We start from the raw sequence: 23,388 nt of genomic DNA on the forward strand, positions 1-23,388 counted from the left end.
AATACACTACATTGTGGTCAGTGGTAACAGACTGGCAGGTAAGCTGTCAAATAGCTGTGTAACTGGGATCCTGCATGAGGGATTTAGGCCACAAACGCTGCAAGAGTTCAGGAAGGTGGGTTCGGCTGGGGTGGGGTGGAGGGATGGGGAGAAAATGCAGACAACTGTAATTGAATAACAATAGAAAATAAAAATTAAATTAAATCAAAATTAAAAAAAAAAAAGAGTTCAGAGGCAAGAGCATTCAACCTGAGCAGAAACAGTATCTAGGACAGCTTTGCAGTCCTTTCTTCTGCATCGCATGCCCTGATAGGGGAACAGTCGCACTCTGGAAGCTATAATCTCTTCTATTGTGGAAGTTCCTTAGTTCTTAGACCTCTTCTGTGGCACCTGTAGCACTCACTTTATCTCAGTTTCCTGCAGAAAGTGATCTGCCCACGGGTTGGGACTGGGTTTTATTCATCTTCTTATTGTCAGTGTCTCATGTTTTACCTTGTACATAGCAAGTACTTCATAGCTGTTGACTTGAATTTCACCAATAAGGTATTTCTTTTCTTTTTTTGTTTTTATTTTATTGTTTTATTATTTTTTTTACTCTTTTAAAAAATTGTTGTTCGAGTACAGTTGTCTCCATTTTCCTGCCACCACTTTCCCCCACTCCACCCATCCCCCCTCCCACCCTCAATCCTTCCCCCCTTTGGCTTTGTCCATGGGTCCTTCATACATGTTCCTTGACAAACCCTTCCTCTTTTTTCCCCCATTACCTGCTTCCCCCTTCCCCTCAGGTTACTGTCAGTTTGTTCTTTATTTCAAAGTCTCTGGTATATTGTGCATGTTTGTTTGTTTTGTTAATAAGGATTTCTGAAAGCAACATTATCTCAGCACCTATAGATTGTGAATAGGACAGCTTCTTTAATAATGTGCTTAAATGCTTTGATTATAAAGAGAATGGTAACTGTGTTTGCAGGTCTTATCTCCACAGATGGAACATTAAATGTGTTTTGTATCATGAACAAAAGATTAAGTTTTGAGAGCAAAGGGACCCCCTCTCTGATCCCCTCTCTGTCACTTACTGTCTTTGTTTTGTTCAAGTTCTTCAGCCCTCTGTAAGCTTTAGTTCTCTGTCTATAAAATGGAATGATAATAGTTAACTTCCCAGCATGGTTTTGTGAATTAAACAGTGATGACAATGATGGCAATTTCTTACTGAACACTTTCTGTTAATACAGGGCCAAAAGTATATATTATGTTTATCGTCATGTAGTGTGGTGTGTGAGAGTGTTTTGGGATACCGACAGAAATTCAGTACCCATCATGAGTTCTGTTGGAGATGAGAACTTCTGACAAGCGGGTCACATCTTGTGTGCATCAGTCTTTGTCTTACATGGCTACGGGAAGTTACATTAATAGATGCATTTCAGTTTAGTCATTAATGCTATGTTAATATCCTGTATTATATTCTTTCTTTTAGGATCTGAAGAAGTACCACTTCTACTATTGGTTTTGCTCCCCTGCTCTCTGCCTTCCGGAGAGTATACCCCTCATTCACGGGCCAGTGGGCTTGGATCAAAGGTTTTCACCAAAACAGGTATCAACAAATAAAGCAAAATGCAGGTACAATTGGGTTTAACGTGCAAGCTTAGTTTATCTAGTACATTCTAAAGATAAATAGGCATTTGTCTGAATGAAGAGGTGGTCACTGTGGAATCTTCTAAAAATGGTACTAGGGACAGATTTATTCACAAAATATTTATAAAATCATTTTGAAAATGTAATAAGCAATACTTTTCCAGGTTTTCAGTGACTTAGGATTTTGGTAAAATCCTAAGCCAGTAGGGAGGAATTACAAGGATGTTTTTTTAAAACTGTAAGAATTTGCTAAAATGTGGTGGGGGGATCATAAGGCAATATACTTTGGGATGAGAATCTCTGAAACCAAATAGAAGACATTCTCTTTCCCTCAAGCCAAGTTGCAGAACTTCTGCATCAAGAATGGTACATGTAGAGCTAGTCCTGCAGTTCCAGAAAGATAACGAGGCTATTAGAGATGGTCCCAAGAAGAGCAATGAGAATAATCAGGCTTGTAGAAGACAGACCCTAAGCCAAAGGATTCGGACTGTTGATGAGGAAAAGTTGAGTGGAGAGATAATTTGAATTCATGAAGCTGGTCGCTAAAATCCTGAAATCCGAAGCTAGGGAGCAGCCCTTACTGATTAAAAAATAAATGTTTTTACTAAGAAAAATCAAAGGTGGTGCTTTTGTGGAACAAAATTCCCAGGAAGAAATAAAAGTTGAGGAACAGGCTTATGCATGTGGATTGAGTGCTGTTGGTGTGAGGTTTCTCTTAGAGGGAGCAAAAGTGTTCTCAGATCACCGTGGTTATGGTTATCCTGGGAACGTGCTAAAAACAGCATTGACTTGTGCACTGTAACTGGGTCGGTTGTTGGTAAGTGCATATGTCTCAATAAAGCTGTTAAAGATTACAGAAAGGTTCAGGGTAAAATTCACCAATGGTATATTCATGCCTGGTTATTCCAGAAGAGAATTAATGTTTGGTTACCTCTCTCAACCTGTGTGGTTCACATCTTAGAGAACCACCGTGCTGTACCATAAAATGTCCCTTTGTGCCCCTAAGACGCACCACCATGCACGTGAAAAATGGTACATAAAAGTGAAGTGGTATTGTTTGGGGCACCTGATCAGTCATTTCCAGCCCTCTGGCTTGAAATTACCTTTTATTTTATGTTAATTTTTAGCTCAGAACCAGATATGTAATTATCTGGAGAATAACTCAGTGTTTCCTACTTTCAGATTCAAGCCCTCGAGTGCGCATATGATGATCTCTGTCAAGCTGAAGGAGTCCCAGCGCTACCTTACTTCTTAATCAAATACGATGAGGACACCGTGCTGGTTTCCTTGCTTAAACACTGCAGTGATTTCTTCCAAGATCAAAGGATAAAGGTCAGAGAAACTGTGAGTATCATTTTTTTATCCAGTAAAAAAAAAAATTCGATGTTCATGTTATGATAGACCACTGCCAAATTCAAACTCAGGTAGATTTCTTTAGCTTTCCAAAGACTGTTTCAGAACATCTTGTTATCTTCACCCTCTCCCACCCTGCAGTTCCCAGATGGGTTCCCGCTTTAGATTTCTCTAGCTCTGTTGCACCTCAGAGTAATTTTGGATTCCTTGCTTCCCATTAGTGATGAAGTTGTTTCAGTTTTCTTTCCTGATACATTTTGTATCTACGTTTAATTTATTCTCAGAGCTACAACTGTAGTTCAGGCCCTGTTTATCTCACTCTCAGACAGGTGGAGTCTTCTTGCTTTCATCTTGTGCACCACTACTGAAGAAGAGCCTCAAACTGCTCATGTCCGCTATATCATTTGTTGATCAAGAGTTAATGGTGTCTTCCTTCTGGCTCCAAGCTACCTTTCCTGCCTTGTCTTCCACTTTTTCCCTCTTAAACCGTTTTTCCAACTAAGCGTGTCTGTTTTTCACCAGACAATGCCCCTAATCAAACATACCTAGAACTTTTTCTGTATATGTCTTTGTCTTCATGTTGTATCCTCTTCTCGAAACTTATTCTACCTGTGAAAATCCCAAGAAACTGTCTTTTTATTGAAATCCTACCTCCATTGTGAAGCCTTCTCATGGTGGGGCCTTGTGGAACCTATCCCTTTATGATCTCTTGGCACTTATTACCTGATCCTCATTTCCCATGCAGCTCCCTTGTACAAGTTATTTTTGGCACTGTATTCGTCTGTAAGCTCCTAGCAGGAGGAACCATGTCTACACAGTGTCTAGCTATGTGTCTAGTATCCTGGGCACTCAATAAAATTTTTGAATGAGTAAAAGAGTACTGTAAGTGTCCTTCAGAAGCAATGAAATATATAGTAAGCTGTCTTAGCCATACAGAAAATTGTAAATTAAAAATTAAAAATTCATTAGTATTATGAATTTGAAACCCACTGGATAATTTCAATAGCCATGTCGATCTATCTGAACTGAGAGAAGAGAGGCCTCTAACTGATGGCCTGATTAGTCCTTAGCCTGAACTTCAGCCACCTTTTACTTTAAGTACACTCTTTTTCAGAGGAAGCCCTTTTTAAATTGGGGGCTGAGATTGAAGTTTTACTAAAATTCTTTTCTTTCCCCCCAGGCAATTTCACAGAACTTAGGTAAATTAGTAGCAACAAGACCAACCATTAATAATTTAAAGTACAGTCTAAAGTAAGGTCCTACTGTGATAGCAGGCAGGGTTAAGTGGCCCGTGTTTGAAAGCAAGCAGCTGTCGTTCAGATTGTGTGCGGTCCATGAGAGGTCCTTCCTCAAAGTGCACCTCTGCCAAAATAATAACAATTTGCAGAGCACTTTACAGTTTAAAGGGGGCTTTAACACACTTGATCTTGTAATAACTTTGTGAAATAGGTGTTATTAGTATCTGCATTTTCTATCTATCGAAAATGAGACTCAAAGTCACATGGCCCAATGGTCTAATTCCAAAGCTTGTGTACTTGCTTCTATTCCATTTTCTCATCATTTGGTTGGAGATTGACCTTTGCAATCAAATAGATCTGGATTTGACACCAAGCTTTTGCCACTTACTAGCTTGGTGACTTTGGGGAAGTTGCATAATCTTTCTTTACTTTAGTCTGTCTGTCAAATAGTGGTAATACTACCTCCTACAGGCTTTGTGAAGATTAGACATGATAATGTGACTAAAATGCCCAGCGCATAGCAGGTGCTTAATATGCATCCACTTCCTTTCTTCTTCAAAGCAGCATCATTTTAAGGACTAAACAAATCTCCGGAGTCTCCTTTGAAGTGCTCTGGGCGAGTTTACCAGTGCTGTGGCCCTGAGACCAATCACTTACCAAGTTCAGGCACAGAATCCTTCACTGGGTTAGGGTCACATCTCAGGAAAACTTGGATTAGCATATATGTTCCCACAGAATCTGAGATCTTCTAGGGAGATTAGACATTTACTTGTGGAAAGTTAACTAGAAATTCAGGGAGCAGAAAGTGCCTACAAAATGATATGGTTGATACTGTGGACAGGATCTATGTCCTGTCTTGTTCTAGAAAGGTTCATCAGAAACTGTGCAGATGGGTAGCCTCATGGGAGTTTCATGGCCTCCTGGCCAATCTCCCCACCTGTGGTTCTGAATGTCCCATCCATCCCCCACAGTGCTGCCCAAATGCATTTTCTACATGTTAGTTTGACCATGTTACTCTTCTACTTAAAGCCTTTCTACAGTTCCTGTTGGCTTCAGGATAAAGTTAAAACAAATAAGCTTGGCATTCGGGGCCTCTTCAAACCAGTTCTTGCCCATCGCTCTAGCTTCATCTCCCAATATTCCCACAAGTTGCATCCTATGTTCTGACTACAACTATGCCCTCCAAATGCACCATGCTCCCCCTAACCTTGTGCCTTCAGACATGCCTCTCTCTGTCTCTCTTCCTTCACCTGGCTAGGACCTCACCCCCCTTTCTGATTCATCATTCCTGGGAAGCACTGGCTGATTCCTTGCACTATTTGATAGTCCTCTTCTGGGTTGGGATAGCAGCCTCTCTCCAGCACTGACTGAGCTTCAATGTCACTGTTGGTTTGCTTATGTTCCTGCTCCCTCTCTCTGACCAACCTGTGAACAACTTTGGCACAGAAATCATGTTTGACCCCACACTGTGTCCTCAACATTTAATGGAATGTCAGATACTTAATGGACACCTGGTGTGTGAATGTTGGGAGGAGGGAGAAACCATTGTGGACTGGTCTAATCACAAAAGGCTTCAGGGAAAGTAGAGTACTGCGAAATCTAACCATCACTTCACTTGAAGTCTTTCCTGCTTTTATTGTATTAATCTAGTTTACTCTTTCGCATAATTCCAGTTTCTCTTCGGTGTTCCTAGTTCATGAAATGTTCCTGAAGGCTTTAGGGCTATATTCAAAAAACAGGCATTTTTTTCAGTGTGGACTCCTGCAGTTGTGCTCTGGCTTTGTGTTTTACTCTTTCCTCTGCCTCCTGCTCTTACAGGCACTTTGAAGCTGCTGGGGAAGCCACTGTTCCTCTGTGAGCCTTGGTGTCTTCACATGTAAAGTGGAGAAATGTCGGCATCCCTCCAAGTTTCTCTCTTCTCAGTCTGTTTTCTTTGCTGAGGGATCTCATTGTGTTTGTGATGCCTGTGACCACTTCCTCCACCATGAACCTCACTCTGGACCCCAGACCACATTATCCAACTGCCTGCTTTCTCCAGCCCCTCAAATTCAGTATCTTCAGGTTAAACTCATCATCATCTCAAATCTGGTCCTCTTTCAGACATCACTGTCTTGCAGTGAAACCACTTTCTCCCTAGTCATGAGAGCCAGAAGTCTGGGCAGCCTGCCAGGCACCTCTCTGTCCTTTACCATCCCCATATCCTGTGGATTTCCTGTCCTAAACTTCTCTCAGTCCATCACCTTCATATTTCTTCTGCCACCACCCCAATCTATATTGCTGTAATCTTTCATCTGCTTCACTGCAGTAGCTTCCTAACCATCGCTTTGGGACTTCTCTGACCTCCCTTTAATCCCTCCCCGTATTATCTGAAGCAAGCCTTAGAAAACAAATCTGATCATGTCACTCTCAAGATAAAAACGTAGCAATGTCTTCTTCCTTGAGCTCTAAGAATAATAACCTAATTCCTTAATATGGCACACTAGACTTTCCATGGACTGCTCCCTGTGCAGCTCCAACCCCAAGTCAGTCCATACTCCCTCTTGCTTTGCACCTCTACCCACCTCAGAGTTGCTGCTAAGGCTGTCCTGCCACAGGGTTTTTGCAAGTGCCTTTTGCCTGGAAAGCCCTCTCTCTCCTTTCTCTTCTGACTATTCCACCCCCCTCCACCCTTCCCCTTTGCCCAGTGAAGTGTTTATTCTTTCTTTAGATTTAAACTTAATCATGATTCCTCACGGAAACCCTCCCTGACCTTTGTAAAAAAGGGTTATTCCACCTATATTGGTCTCTCTTAGCACTGTGTAGCTTTTCTTTGTCATATTTATTACAATTGTAATTGTACATTTTCTTGGGTGACCTCTGATTAATATCTTTTCCCTCATTAAGTGTAAGCTCCTTGAGCACAAGTTCCCTATCTTCAATTTTTCACTATTGCGTCTGCATTTTGTCGTAACTTCCCTGGCCTGTAAAATATAATGGAAGAATGGATGCGTGTGTGCATGAGTTGTTGTGAGGGTTGGAGCTCACTATGTGAAGCCTCTGGGTCAGTGCCTGGCACAGAGTAGGCCTTTAGCAAGTACAATAGTAGGTTGCTCTTAATATGGCTCATTATAATGTTCTCTTTAATGTTAGTGTTCTTCTGTCTAAGGCCATGTAGCTTATAAAGTCTTTTACGAATTGTTTGTGCACAGCTTATGTCTAGTATGAATGACAGACGTGCTTAGTGTTGTGACAAGACAGAATATGAGGGAGCTGTGTCATTTGCAATGGGTAGTTTGGAGCAGTAGTTCTTAATGTTGGGCAAGGGTGCTGGTGCATAACATCTTTGAGAATTTGGTGGAAGCAATGGATCCTCATGCCGGAAAAATACATCTATACATAGTTTTATTATGTAATGTCAGAGGATCCACAGAACACTGAAATCCATTCATGGATCCTATTTGGGTCCCTGGCTCAGAGGAAATTAAAGGGAAGGGTAGGGATTAGCTTGCCTGGGGGGATCCTGTGGGATTTCTGAGAACAGGAAGAGGATGACCCATCTCTGTTCCAAGCCAGAATGGGACTTGGCCTCCAGAGATACTGCTCACTCCTGTCCGGAGCCTCAGTTTGCTGGGAGAGAGAGTCGGTACCTGCCCCTGAAGAGGGCACACTGCCCACTGAGCCAATAGCAGCTGTAGCTACCAGGTTCTGACTGTGTGTCCAGCACAGAGCTGGGTACTCATATATGCTATCCATAATCTTTCCAACATTCTGCAAAGTGAGCAGTATTTTTTCCCATTTTATAGATGAAGAGTGGATGGAAGTGTTTGCTTCCTGATTTTGAAGTGTTTGCTTTTTTTCATGGTGTCGGTACTCCCGTCAGAGCCAATGTCAAGTCACCATTGTGAAGTCACATCTAGCAGAGATGGGAAGAGAAAGCAGCAATCGGCTCTCCCAAGCCTGTCTGAGCCATCTCTAGCACACCCCTGCGTGTAATAACTATTGCCCCAAACTGCCAATTTTCTGTCTTGCCAGCGGTGCACTTTTACCAGCATTAAATGTTACATACATTCTACACATTTTTGTCAGTTGAAAGTGAGCATAGTTTAAGCTCTTATTTCCCTCAATAAAATGTTGATTCCACTTACCAGTCACGGTGGCACTGCATGGCTACAACAAGTAGTTCTTGTGATTACATTAAAACAGCCCAAATCGCTATCCCATTGCCATCTTTCTGGAAAGCTTGTTTGAGTCTTCTGCTTTCTTCAGAGCAATTATTGAAGATTTAATGTTTGGGAAATGTTTTGTAGTTTCAAAAACATTAGCCTTTAATTCTAGGCTCCAAAATCTTTAGACAAGAGCACTAGCTTTGGTATGCTTTTAGTAGGCCCTTAGCGATCTTTGCATTTTGGCAGCCATCTGTGACATCACCGGGCATTAGAGATTTGAATTTTTTTCTTATTCTTTTAAAACACATACTCTGTTTTGTGCATTTCTTGTTATATCAAATGTTTGGGTAATAACCACTTATCAGATAAACATGTTTTATGGGATCGGTGTGGAAATTGTTAAAGACCATCAGGTTGACAATCTCTCCCCTTACTCTTGTTGCGCTTTTCCAGGAAACTGTTGGGTGGACCATAGCCAAATGTGACTTGACCCTTCAATGGGTTGTATGCTCTCAGCCAAGTAGAAAGGAATATTTATTTCATGAACCTTTTAAACAAAGTTTCTTTTTTTCAATTACGTTTTGCTTCTTTCTGCTGATTTGCCTTATAAAAGAAAATGATTTGTCCAAGTTCACACAAGGAATTTTCAGCAAAGCCAGTCCTAGAACCCAGAACTCCTGGTCAATGATTATTCTGATTGCCGTTAAAAAAAATTTTTTTTTTATTGATTAACCACATAGTTAAGCTGGCTTACCTAGCATTGTGCCAACTAATTTCTACAATGACTGAGCTTCCTGATTTAGTTCCCACAGCACTTAAGGATTTTTGGAGTCACTTTTGGATAATCAAAGGGATATTAAAAGATATTCAGCCTAGTGTCAAATGGATTCTGTCATTTTTCTGTCCAGATTCTTGCTTTTTGTACTTATGCCTGCCTCATGGGAGTAGGAGAGTTACGTACTTCAAAGCATTTTCATGCTGACCTCCCTTTGTGGGTAAGTGACAGATTTCTCTTTAGCAATCATTCCTGCTCTGTAGCTCATCTTAGGTCATGTTGCTTTAAGAACTTATTCCTTGTCTTTTCTGCTCAGAAAAAGAAATTTTGTTCTTATTACCTTCCTACCGCATTGCCTAGTGTCGGAAGTATGCTTATTCATTGAAATTAGGCATCCGCTTGTAGCATGTAATGTAGCATTCTAACTTACATACTTTAAGTACCACTTAGTCCCAGCTCTATATTTACAGTTGATAAAACCTAGACCTGGAGAATATTTGGTTAACTAGAATTAATCCACTTCTTCTCTCTACCAGTTAAGAAAAGATAACTTTGCAACTGAAAAGAGATAATTATGTAATGGTGATAGATTAAACTGAACAAATAGGTCAATGAAGTTACCACAATAGAATTTATTTATATTGTTATAGTCACTATTTGTTGAGTGCTTGCCTTGTGTCTGTACTAAGTGTGGGTAAGAGTTATCCTATGGATGAGAAAACTAAGGAATAGAGAGGTTAAGTAAATTGCCAAGTGTTGCATTAGAGTAAGTACTCACATTTGATAAGAGCCCAGGTTTATAGAGTCATGTTTTAAAATTGAAACTCAGAATCCCTATATGAATGGCATTAATGCTGTCTAGGTTCTTCCTAAATGAAAGTTGAATAGCTTTTAAATACCCTGTAAAATTGAACCTTGATATAATGTGTTGGTTTGTAATACATGGAGGATTTTTTTTCTCTTTAATGTTCTATGAAGTTCTATAATTCTGGAGCTAGAAGGAGTCCTTTGATGTAAAATGATTCAACTCCTCCATTTTACATGTGAGAAAAGAACTTCCTGAGGTCTTAAAATCAATTAGCTGCAGGATTAGAAAACATAATCCTCCAGCCAGTGCCTTTTTGTTTGTTTGTTTTGCTGTAATTTCTTTTCTGATCTGTTTCAAATGTTAGAGAAGTAGAATGCTAATTTTTCCCTTCTCTCTCCTTTTCTTGCTGGGTAACAGAGTTGTAAATGCCTTTAGTGAATTTAAAAAAAAAATTGAAGTTCAAGTGATGACTACTTAACAAGTGTAGTTCATCCAGCAGATACCAACCTACCGTCTGTCATGACTGACAGAGGGAAACAAAATAAAAAATGTTTCAGATGGTGGTGGTGGTGGTGGTCTACTGGACCTGAACCACTTCAGGAAAACAATTTCTTCATTTGGAGGGAGCTGTAGGCTGGAGATCTCATTTTCAGAGTTCTCTTGCTTCTCACAGGAAATCCTCTCTTAGACCTGTCACATTCTCACCAAGGTGAATTTCCAAGTGTTAAACACTCGCCAAGTGTTAAATTGTCACTGAGTGGAAGACCTGCAATTTTGGGAAAGGAAAAGAAACTAGCCAAGATTCTACATCATGGTTTTACATGTAAGCTTCGGGCCTCTTGGTTAGACATCATCTTTCCCTCTCTAGCTGCCTCCCAGGATCCCTGACCAATGTCAGGGAATGGGGAGAGAGCTTTTCATATATTGAGTCCTGGAGTAATTGACCAGTCCTGTCATTTGTTTAAAATCTATTTGCTGAGTGCCAGGTACTGTGCCAGGTCCCAGGGATGGAAAGATGGATATGACAGACGTTGCTCCTGCCCTTGAAGAGCTTGTAGAGCAGCAAGAGAAACAGATATAAAACGCATCCTGTATTTTCTCCATTCTCAAGTGCTTTTTCCTCATAATTTTTCTAAAGTTGGGAATTTCTTACAATTAACTGTGTACATTTAATGTGGTAATGTTTCTCCTTCTGTCCTATTTGAAAGTGCATTTTATAACCTGTGGTGTTTTTGAATCATAAAATTACAGAGCTTCAAAAAATAATCACAGTTACCATAAGGAAAAATATAGGGTTCAATGAACCCTATTTTAAGGAAGCACTTGTTTTCTTTTTTTTTAATATATTTTATTGATTATGCTATTACAGTTGTCCCATGTTTCCTCCCTTTATTCCCTTCTGCCCTGCACCCCCCCTCCTATCAGCATTCCCCCCCATGTCCATGTGTCATACGTACAAGTTCTTTGGCTTCTACATTTCCTACACTATTCTCAACCTCCTCCTGTCTATTTTGTACCTACCATTTATGCTTCTTATTCCCTGTACCTTGCTCTGTACCTTATTCCCTACTCTGCCCTACCTTGTACCTTATTCCCTACTCTGCCCCCATTGCCCTCCCCACTGATAATCCTGTGATTCTGTTCCTGTTTTAGTTGTTTGCTTAGTTTTTGTTTTTGTTTTTCTGGTTTGGTTGTTGATAGTTGTGAATTTGTTGTTTTACTGTTCATATTTTTAATCATCTTCTTTTTCTTAGATAAGTCCCTTTAACATTTCATATAATAAGGGCTTGGTGATGATGAACTCCTGTAACTTGACCTTATCTGGAAAGCACTTTATCTGCCCTTCCATTCTAAATGATAGCTTTGCTGGATCCAGTAATCTGGGATGTAGGTCCTTGCCTTTCATGACTTTGAATACTACTCTCCAGCCCCTTCTTGCCTGCAAAGTTTCTTTTGAGAAATCAGCTGACAGTCTTATGGGAACTCCTTTGTAGGTAACTGTCTCCTTTTCTCTTGATGCTTTTAAGATTCTCTCCTTATCTTTAATCTTGGTTCATGTAATTATGATGTGCCTTGGTGTGTTCCTCCTTGGATCCAGCTTCTTTGGGACTCTCTGAGCTTCCTGGACCTCCTGGAATTCTATTTCCTTTGCCAAATTAGGGAAGTTCTCCTTTATTATTTTTCAAATAAGTTTCAATTTCTTGCTCTTCCTCTTCTCTTTCTGGCACCCCTATGATTCAGATGTTGGAACGTTTAAAGTTGTTCTGGAGGTTCCTAAGCCTCTCCTCATTTTTTTGAATTCTTGTTTCTTCATTCTGTTCTGGTTGAATGTTTATTTCTTCCTTCTGCTCCAAACCGTTGATTTGAGTCCCAGTTTCCTTCTCCTCACTGTTGGTTCCCTGTATGTTTTCCTTTATTTCAGTTTGCCTTCACTTTTTCCTCAATTTTGCGACCATATTCAACCATTTCTGTGAGCATCCTGATTACCAGTGTTTTGAACTATGCATCTGATAGGTTGGCTATTTCTTCGTCACTTAGTTGCATTTTTTCTGGAGCTTTAATCTGTTCTTTCACTTGGGCCATTTTTTTGTCTTGGTGCACCTGTTAAGCAGTAAGGGGCAGAGCCTTAGGTATTCACTAGGGTGTGGCAACCCATGTGGCTGCATTGTGGCGCTGTAGGTAGGGGAGGCATCAGAGAGAGAATGATGCTGCTTGTTTGGTTCTTGGCTGACTTTCAGTCATTTCCTCCACTACCCATAAGCAAATTGGGCCCTAGTGGTGCTGATTCCCAGATGGGTGGTTTTGTGTATGTTCTAGGACACTGTGGGTCTCTCCAACAAATTCTCCTGTGAGGCTGGGAGTTTCTCCCACTGCTGCAACCCCCACAGGTTTTTTCAGTCAGGTTTTGAGGCTTTATTTCCCCCACGCTGGCACCCTGGGTTGCATGGTCTGTCTCACTCCTCAGTTGTTCCTCCTGGTTTATCCACATGCAAATATGGGACCACCTGCTCCACCAGCCACCACCTTGCCTCAAGTCTTCTCCACCCCGACTGCCTGTCTCTTCCCCAGCTGCCCGCCTCTGCCCCTCCTACCAGTCTGGATGAATGTTTCTTCTTTACACCTTGGTTGTTGGACTTCCATACAGTTCAATTTTCTGGCATTTCTGGCTGTTTTTGGTTTTTAAATTTGTTGTCCTTTTGGTTGTGTGAGGAGGCACAGTGTATTTACCTACGCCTCCATCTTGACCAGAAGTTTGTGTATGAATCTGTTTTCTTCTTCATAGACTGTAGGTGGATAGTGTAACTAAGATTCACATGGGGAGGTCACTGAACATGCACTTAGGAAGATCTGGGATTGGGTCAGTGTGGTACAAGTTTGAAGAACTGCCCAGGTGGTCTATGGTGGACTCTCAAGTAGTGATTTGCAACCTGGCTGCACATTAGAATCACCTGGCGAGCTTTCAAAACAACCAATGCTCAAGTTGTGCCCAGATGAAATCAGAACCTCTGGAAGTGAGAGCCAAGCAGCAGGATTTTTAAAGCTCCCCAGGTGATTCCCACACACATTCAATTGTGAGAACCAGCACTAGAGAGGGTTGAGGAGTGGAATGGAGTGGTGACTGTCAAAGTGCAGTGTGCCTGGGAATGACCTGGGTCCTTGTTAAAGTGCAGATCTGGATTTAGCAGGGCTGGGGACAGGGGCTGAGATTCTGCATTGCGGACATGCCCCCAGGTGATACCAACGCTACTGCATTTTGAGGAGCATTGGGAAGACATGGAGCCAATGCAGAGGTTTTTTAAAAATTCTTTTGTCTATAAGACCACCTTCTCTAATAGTTCACAAATTCATGTTTGGGAACTGGACCAACTGTATCAGAATTACTCAGGCGTTTTATACAGATACAGATGGTTAGTCTCACCACTGGAGATTCAGAGTCACTAATAATGATGTTACTAGCAATATACATGTGCAGCGCTTTTCATGTTCAGTACCATCTCATTTAATCCTCACTATAACTCTATGAAGTAGGTACTATTACTTTTCCCATGATTCAGATAAAGTGAGCCCTGGAGGAGCTGACAGATTTTCCCTAGGCCACACATTAAGTTAGGGGCAGTACTCAGAACAGCCTCTGTAAACCCATTTTTAATAGTTCCCTAGATGCTAATGTTGTATCTTCCCATGAAAAGGGAAATCTCAAATAATGATACCCTGTATTTTCTGAAAGGATGGCCATACATATGAATCTGTTTATATTGAATTAAATAAGAATCTATTTGCATTTAATACATGAAAATGCATCTAGACATAAAGCATATCTTTGAAATAATGTGGTAATTATCTGATAAGACAGTAATAAGACTTTGCAGAGATTTATTGAGCATAGATGAAGGGTACTCAATTGTCCTTCAATAGAAAATGGAAAAAGTTGAGGTACATCAATATAAGGGAATGCCATTCAGCCACTACTGACAGTGGTTGTAGAATGACATTTATTAGCATGGAAGAGAGTTCACAATACAGTGAGAGATATAAACAGTATTTATAGCATGATTCCATTTTTGTTTAAAAGTCGTAATTATAAAAATATATCTATGTAAAGAATAAAGTTAAGGGAAGTTATACGCCAAGGTGTTAATAGTGTTTCTCTCTAGATGGTGGTGGTGTACATCTTCCTTCCTTCCTTCCTTCTTTCCTTCCTTCCTTCCTTCCTGTTTTGTCTCAATCTGAATATTGGTTTAGCACCTTTTTTATGGCTGAAAACAGTGTTCAGCACTGTGGTAAATAAATAGAAGTGTTTGGGTTGATCCCATACTTGCAGAACTAATTGGATCTAGAGTAACCAAAAGTTTATCTGCCACATTTCTATTTAACCCACGAGTATACCTCTAAAGGACACCTGTAGGTTAACTTATGGTTCACTGCCAGCCATCTCTCCTACCTCCTTCCTTTCATCCTTCCATCTATCATTCATCCATCCTTTAGCCATCTGATCAGTGCGCCAACCATCCAACTTTTTTCATCATTCAACAAATGTTCACTAAGGATCTGCTTGTATCTATGAACCAATCGTGGAGAGACAAAAAAGATATTCCTTTTCTCTAGATGTTCATTGTCCTGTTTTTCTTAAATAAACTTTTTATTTTGGAATAATTTTAGATTTACAGAAAAGTTGCAAAGGTAGTACAGAGAGTTCCCATATACCTTCGCGTTGTTTTCAGTTTTTTTCTGTTATCACCTTAAATTACCATGGTACCTTTATCAAAACTGAGGAACTAACATTAGTACATTATTATTAACTAAACTCTAGACTTATTCAGATTTCACCAGTTTTTCCAACAACATCCTCCTTGTGTTCCGGGATCCACTCTGGAAGGCTGCATTGCATTTTCTTGCCAGGTCTCCTTAGTCTCCTCTGGTCTATAGTAGTTTCTCAGACTGACCTTGTTTTTGATGACCTTGACAGTTTTGAGGAGTACTGGTCAGTTGTTTTGGTAGAATACTTCTTAATTTGGGTTTATCTTAGGATAGACTGGGATTATAGGTTTTTGGAAAGAATATCGCTGAGGTAAGGTGCCCTTTTCACCACATTATATCAGGGGTTATCTGGTATCCACATAGCATCCAGGGTGATGTTAAACTTGATCACTTGGTTAAAGTAGTATATGCCAGATTTCTCCACTGCAAAGTTACTATTTTTTTTGGATGTGATTCACTAACTCCAGCCACTCTCAATAAGGAGAAGAAGGATTAAGCTCTACTGCTGGAGGGGGCAGTATCTACATATATATTTTGGAAATCTCCTGTAAGGAAAACTTGTTCCTTTACCTTTATATATTTATTTATCCCACCATTTACTTATATCAGAATGGACTCATAGATATTTATTTTATACTATGGGTTATACCCCATACTATATAATTTTATTTTTTTGCCCATATTGGTCCAATCTTGGCCATTGAGAGCTCTTCGATTGGCTCCAGTGTCACCTTAACAACCCCCATCCTTCTCTTTGTTGAGCACTTCCTTACTTTCTAATATATAAGATGCTCCGGGTTCATCTTGTTATTTTTCCTACCTCAGCCCTAGAACTAGCTATGTGTCCAAGGAGTCCTGATTCTTTATATCAGAGAATGTTATTTAGAAATCAAGAGCTAAGTGCTCAGTACTCATTGTCTTTTGAGAGAAAGGAGACCCAATAAGGGAATATGTTATATATAATATACAAAATGTTCTGGAGGCAGAGAGAACAGAGGGACTACGTCAGTCAAAGGGAGTCATCACTGAAGAAATGGTATTTGAGTAAAGTTTTCCAGACAGAGGTCAGAGTTGTGGGTGTTGGAATGGGATGGAGTGGGAGGAAACACGTCAGCGATCAAGGGCATCTGGCTTTTTAATTTGATCTGACCATAGATGTACAATGGCAGTGGCGCTTTGATTTTTCTCATTATATAAAAATTAGTAATTTTCACAGATTATCTCTTTAAGAGAGGATTTCCTCTATGTGAGCCCTGACAGTTGACAGTTCTTCCCTCCCTCCTTCTCTCTCCCTCCTCCTGTCTTCCTTTCAATCTTTCTTTCTTTTAAATGTATCTAGTTCCTGCTCTCTGCCAAGCCCAGTGCGAGGTACAGAGAAGAATTTGACAGCTCTGCCATCAGGCAGTTCTGTCATCTGTACCTACATTATTTTGCTTTCTTCTCTTCCCTTTTGTCCTTCACCAAGTGTCTAATTGTAATGCTTTTACAGAACAGCATAAAAGGGGAAGAGGAACTATTAGCTTTATCTATATTGTGAATCTGGTATGACACTTGACCCACTCAGAAAGTCTTTTCTGTTCACAGATAACAATTGGTGTATACGACCCCTGTAACTTAGCCCAATACCCCGGATGGCCTTTGAGGAATTTTTTGGTGCTAGCAGCTCACAGATGGTATGGTATTTATGTGTGTGTGTGTCTGTTTGTATGTTTTTGACAATGTGTCTGCTTATATCTGCATTTTTTCATTTCTGGCACAGAAACCAGATGATGTCAATTAAATCAGTTATGGTCCAATTTCCATCAGTGGTGAATCCCTAAGTGGGTCTGTTACAGGGTTGCAGACTGTGACCATACTGTACTAAATATTTTAGAATACAACAAAGCAAGTAGTCAGAGGTCCTGACCCTGAAATACTTTTTTTAAAAAATTATTTTATTGTTGTTCAATTACAGTTGTCTGCATTTCCCCCCACCACTCCCCTCACCCCAGCCAAACCCACCTTCCTCCCTTGCTTCCATCTTCCCCCTTGGTTTTGTCCATGTGTCCTTTATAGTAGGTTCTGAAAACCCTTCCCCCCATTACTCCCTCCCACCTCCCCTCTGGTTACTGTCAGATTGTTCTTAATTTCAATGTATCTGGTTATATTTTGCTTGCTTGTTTGTTTTGTTGATTATGTTCCAGTTAAAGGTGAGATCGTATGGTATTTGTCCCTCACGGCCTGGCTTATTTCACTTAGCATAATGCTCTCCAGTTCCATCCATGCTGTTGCAAAGGGTAGGAGCTCCTTCTTTCTCTCTGCTGTGTAGTATTCCATTGTGTAAATGCACCATGGTTTTTTGATTCACTTATTTACTGATGGGCACTTAGGTTGCTTCCAGCACTTGGCTATTGTAATTTGTGCTGCTATGAACATTGAGTGCATAGGTTCTTTTGGATTGGTGTTTCAGGGTTCTTAGGGTATAATCCCAGCAGTGGAATTGCTGGGTCGAAAGGCAGTTCCATTTTTAGTTTTCTGAGGAAATTCCATACTGTTTTCCACAGTGGCCTCACCAGTCTGCATTCCCACCAACAGTGCACTAGGGTTCTCTTTTCTCCACATCTGCTCCAACCCTTGTTTGTTGATTTGTTTATGATGGCCATTCTGACCAGTGTGAAGTGCTGATCCTGAAATTCTTCTCCCTTCAGCTGTCTGGCTTGCTTTTAGACAGGATTATCCTGTTGCTCCCAGCCTCTTTTTGTCCTAAACCTAAAATAATTTAAACACTAAAAGGGTACCTAAAAGGCCAATGCACATTTGAAAAGATGCTCAACATCATTGGTCATCAATTAAATAAAATGAAATACTACTCATTAATAGAGAAAATAAGATACGATAATGAGATACTGCTACATCCCACCAGCATGACTTCATAAATGACAATACCAAGTGTTGTAGAAGATGGGGAGCAACCGAAACTCTCAAACTACTGGAAAACTGGCAGTATCTGTCAAAGTTAATATCTATAGCTCAGCAGTTCCACTTTAAGGTATATATTGCACATAAATGTTCACTCAGATTCAAGCAAAACACATATACAGGAATGTTTATAGCAGCATTATTCTTAGCAACCCCAAACTGGAAATAACCCAGATGACAGACTTCCTGTCAAGATGGAGGTGTAGTAGATAGACATGCTTCACCTCCTCATGCAACCATGGAAAAAATTAAAACTACATCTCAAAACAGGTAACACCCAGAAGCATCAGAAAATTGAGCTGTATGGAAGTCCAACAACCAAGGATTTAAAGAAACCACATTCATCCAGACTGGTAGGAGGGGCAGAATCACAGAGATTCTGTGAAGATACAGTGGCAGCAGCAGAACAGTCTCACATTCATGTATGGTGGATAAAAATTGGGCAGGATACCTTGGGAGTGAGCAATCCCAGCCCCAGGCCAGACTGCACAGCCCAGGCAGGGTCCCAGTGCCAGGAGGATAAATCCCTATAACTTATGGCTGTAAGAACCAGTGGGGGTTAGGGCAGCAAAAGAAACTGCCAGATTTTCAGGAAACTCTGTTTTAAAGGGCCCGCACAGACTTAGAATATATGCAAACCCACCTACTCTGGGATTCACCACCAGAGCAACAGCTGGAATGGCACCAGTTGTATACAGGAAGTAGGTGAAGTGACTGGAAATGGGGTAAGTGCCAGGCAGACCTCCAGAAACTAGGCAATGGCATTACCCCCTCTCTGAGCCCTCTCCCCACACAGAGCCACAAAGTGGTAAAGTGGGTTGCCTTGCCCTGACAATTACCTAAGGCTCTGCCCCACATAATTTACAGGTGCCTTTTCTACAATAGGGAGTCAAAGCAGCTCTACCTAATACCCAGAAACAGGGAGGCTGCCAAATTGAGAAGACAAAGAAATATGACCCAAATGAAAGAACAGAACAAAACCCCCCCAAAAGAACAAAATGAAACGGAGGTAGCTTACCCATCAGATGCAGAGTTTAAAACACTGATGATAAGGATGCTCAGAGAACTCATCGAGTATAGCAAAAGCATAAGGGAAGCAATGAAGGCTACACTATGTGAAATAAAGAAAAACCCACATGAAACCAGTAGTGAAGGGGAGAAAGCCAGGATTCGAATCAATGATTTGAAACATAAGGAAGAAATAAACAGTCAACCAGAATAAAATGAAGAAACATGAATTTAAAAAAACAAGGACAGAATAAGAAGGCTCTGGGACATCTCCAAAAGTGCCAATATCTGAATCAGGGATGCCAGAAAGAGAAGAGGAAAAGCAAGAAATTGAAAAGTTATTTGAAAAAATAATGAAAGAAAACTTCCCTAATTTGGTGAAGGAAATAGACATACAAGCCCAGGAAGCACAGAGAATCCCAAACAAGTTGGACCCAAACAGGACCACACCAAGACACATCCTAATTAAAATGCCAAAGGTTATAGATTAAGAGTGAACCTTGAAAGCAACAAGATAAAAGCAGAGAGTTACCTACAAAGGAGTTCCCATAAGACTATCAGCTGACTTCTCAAAAGAAACTTTGCAGGCTAGAAGGGACTGGCAAGAAGTATTCAAAGTGATGAAAAGCAAGGACCTACAACCTAGATTACTCTATCCAGCAAAGCTATCATTTAGAATGGAAGGGCAGATAAAGTGCTTCCCAGGGAAGGTAAAGCTAAAGGAATTCATTGTCACCAAGTCCTTATTATATGAAATGTTTTTTAATTGACTTATTCAATTAAAAAATCAAAACTATGAATATTAAAATGTCAACAAATTCACAACTATCAACAACTGAATCTAAAAAAACAAACTAAGTAAACAAGCAAACAGGAGCAGAACAGGAACAAGCAGAACAGGAATTAGAATCATAGATAGAGAGATCATTTGGAGGGTTATCAGTTGGTAAGGGGAAGGGGGAGAATAGGGGGAAAGGTGCAGGGATTAAGAAGCACAACCCGGTAGGTACAGAATAGACAGGGGGCTGTTAAGAACAGTGTAGAAAATGGAGAAGCCAAAGAACTTATATGCATGACCCATGGATGTGAACTAAGGGGGGATTGCTGGTGGACAGGGGGGTACTATGAGGAAGGGGGCAAAGGGGAAAAAATTGGGACAACTGTAATAGCATAATCAATAAAATACATATTTTAAAAAGAATAAGAATAAATTTGAAAAAAATTTTTTTAATCCAACTGACATTCAACAATGAAATGAAAGGAATTGTGGTATATTCATTGCAATGGAATGCTATGTGGTGAATCTGAGTGAACTACCATGTATCAATATAGATGAGTTTAAAAATCATAATGTTTAGTGAAACAAGCTGTATATAGGAATATATACTCTTACGGGTCCATCTATGTGAAGGTCAAAACAGGCAGAAGCCATGTATGGACTTAGAAATTAGAGTAGTAGTTACTTTTGTAGAGGTGGTTAATAACTGGGAGAAGCCATGAGACAAGCTCCTTTATATATAAAATTTATGTAGTTGATTTTGTGGCTGCTTTACTTAAGTAAAAATATTTACTTTAAAAAATGAAGATAGCTAAGTTATAGATTGTCCCCAGAAGGAGAATACTTACTTATCCAGGTGGTCAGTCTATATGGTGCAAATGGGCTTCCTACCTACTTCTAAGACAGCAGTCCCCAACCTTTTTGGCACCATGGACCGGTTTTGCGGAAGACTGAAGGGGCCAGGGGCAGAACACAGGAGGCCCAGCTCAGGTGAGCTTTGCTTGTGGCCCAGTTCCTGACAGGCTGCGGGACAGGTACTGGTCCACGGTCTTGGGGGTTGGGGACTCCTGGTCTGTGTTGGTTTCATAGAATGTAAGTTCAGATGGAGAACAGGGCATCAGAAGAACCTGCCTGGCCATTCTTTTTAATGTCTTGTGAGCTTTTTTCCTTCTACATTTAAGATTCATTTGCCAGAATTATTTTTGTGCAATGTGGTTATTATATAAAATTCACCTAGAAAGAAATCATTGCCTATTTAGCCTTCCGCCTCTAACCACTGCAACAAAGGAAGCATTCATGGGTGTGTTCAGAATCTCCCAAAGGTTAAGGCCATCCCCCCAGGGTGTCAAGGAGGCATCATTAGAATGAATTGCACTCTCTCCTACTGGGTTTGCTGAAGTTCTTATGTGACCTCTTTCTTTTTCTTCCTTTAAAAAAAATGGGGCCTGACACCAGGAGTAGTAGTTTCCAGTCTGTTGAAGTCCTCTGCTTCCGGGACCGCACCATGCAGGGCATTAGAGACATCACCCACAGCATCATCTTCGAAGTGAAGCTTCCAGAAATGGCATTTAGCCCAGGTAATTTGCTGGTCTCTGAGAATGCATATAATTATTATTTATCAGAAACCTAATCAGGTGTAACTTTCCTTTCATCCTTTTACAATGGCAACAGAAGAGATAGGAAAGTACAATTCCCACCTCTTTATTTTTCTTTTTAATTTTAAAAAAATTGTTATTGTTATTCAATTACAGTTGTATGCCTTTTCTCTCCATCTCTCCACAGGAACTACTATAAAGAACACATGGACAAAATCAAGGGGGAGGGTGGAGGTGAGGGAGGGAGGAGGTGGGGGAGGGAGGGGGGAATTCCCACCTCTTTGCCAATGCGATCACCTCCCTTGAACAGAGAGCAGTTCTGCTAGGCTGACAGGAACCAAGGCAAATATTGTCCCCAGGAAATTTCCTCCAGGCTGGTTCTTCAATCTTGAGGATGATCCCCCCACCCCCAGTTTTGTTTTTGTTTTTGGTTAAGACACAGTCTTTATTCCTGAGTCTTCTTAAAGGAAGAATGAAATATTAATGTACTGACACATTTATTTGTTATAAACTTAAAGTTGTGTGTGATACCATTTTCCATGCAGTAAACCAATGAGCAAAAGTGCTGTGTCTCTTTCCACATTTCATATTTTTCATTTGGTCCTGTGGTGGACATCAGCTATTATCCCCCGTTTCTTAAGTTAGGAAACTTAGATATATGTGTGTGTGCATACATTTATGTTTATATACATGTAACAGAGATAGAACACATACTGAAGTTTGAAAACATAAAGGTAATGTTAGTACCCACCACCTGGAGTATTCCTTATGAGGAATCTGTCCTATATAAAAGACAGAACACAATGTCTGGCATGTTACAGGTGCTTTAATAAGTGGTGATTTATGTTAATTTCCTATCACACTAAGCCCAGCATTCTCCAAAATGATCTCTCAGATTTTCGTGACTTACATGCTTTCCAGAGTACTTTCATATACACTGTTTCATTTGCTCCTCACCGTGTCCCACATAGTTTCAAGGCACTTTGCTTTCTTTGATCCACAAGTCATGTGCCTTGAAGTGTGTAAGTATTGGGAGCAGGGGGGGAATGTTAAAATTTCTTCTGAGATGGTATTTCTAGAGTGCAGAGGTCAAAAGGATCCAGGATTGGCTCTGATGACATTTTATCAGTCATTCTTTGCTGTGGCGCTGAGAAACGTCTTAAATAGACTTCTCAGAAAGATTGAAAGAGAAGTGCTGATTGGGCAATTGGGAAAGCTATTTACTTGGTACTTCAGAGCCATAAGAAATCCATTGCCTCTCTGCTATCTTCAGATATTGCATTTGACTTAGCACCCTCTTCTGGCACATTCTAAAATAGCTTCCATGTGATGTTACACCTTTGTTAATATTAAGCCACAACTTGAGGATAGTTCTAGGGGAATGAGGTTAACTAACAAGTAATGCAGGCCTGGTCTACCCCTGGCAGGCTTCCATGCACCTTCCATACTTAACTCACTTAATCCTGCCAACCACCCTTGGGGGAGGCACTTTTCTTTCCATTTTTGAGGTAAAGTCATTGAATTACTCTTAACTCACCACTCCCAATATTGCTGATGCTTGATGAAGCTGGCAAACTCAAGAAACACTGTACTTTTCCATTTGAAACAGCTTTTCTATGGTCTGATAATGCCTCAATCCATCTTAATTTTTAATGCTCGATGTTGAGTGTAGATTATTTAGTTTAGGAAAGGCAAATTTTCTTTAACTTTTTTTCATGAGAAAAGATTCTCCCCTTAGCCGTAAATTAAACTTAGTAATAAAAAAACCTTTCTAAAGAGTTATTCTACAGCATCGTGTGAACCAAAGGTATTAATTAGAATGGCAGCACTTTTTAGCATTTC

The 23,388-nt window shown here is 40.4% G+C and overlaps 1 protein-coding gene across 3 annotated transcripts in view; it reads left to right on the top strand.

Annotated features, from left to right (window-relative positions):
- ATG7 (autophagy related 7) overlaps window positions 1-23,388 on the top strand; it is a 269,209-nt gene that overhangs the window by 46,229 nt on the left and 199,592 nt on the right. For 2 of the 3 annotated variants that reach the window (XM_071222289.1, XM_053929529.2), the window contains exons 6-10: window positions 1,472-1,588; window positions 2,812-2,973; window positions 9,274-9,360; window positions 16,792-16,880; window positions 21,407-21,528. In XM_071222289.1, coding sequence (XP_071078390.1) covers window positions 1,472-1,588; window positions 2,812-2,973; window positions 9,274-9,360; window positions 16,792-16,880; window positions 21,407-21,528 — 577 coding nt within the window. The remainder of the gene's footprint in view (window positions 1-1,471; window positions 1,589-2,811; window positions 2,974-9,273; window positions 9,361-16,791; window positions 16,881-21,406; window positions 21,529-23,388) is intronic. The other variant, XM_071222290.1, reaches the window with a different exon arrangement.

This window comes from Desmodus rotundus, chromosome 8, assembly GCF_022682495.2.
Source record: "Desmodus rotundus isolate HL8 chromosome 8, HLdesRot8A.1, whole genome shotgun sequence".
Taxonomy (NCBI): Eukaryota; Metazoa; Chordata; class Mammalia; order Chiroptera; family Phyllostomidae; genus Desmodus; species Desmodus rotundus.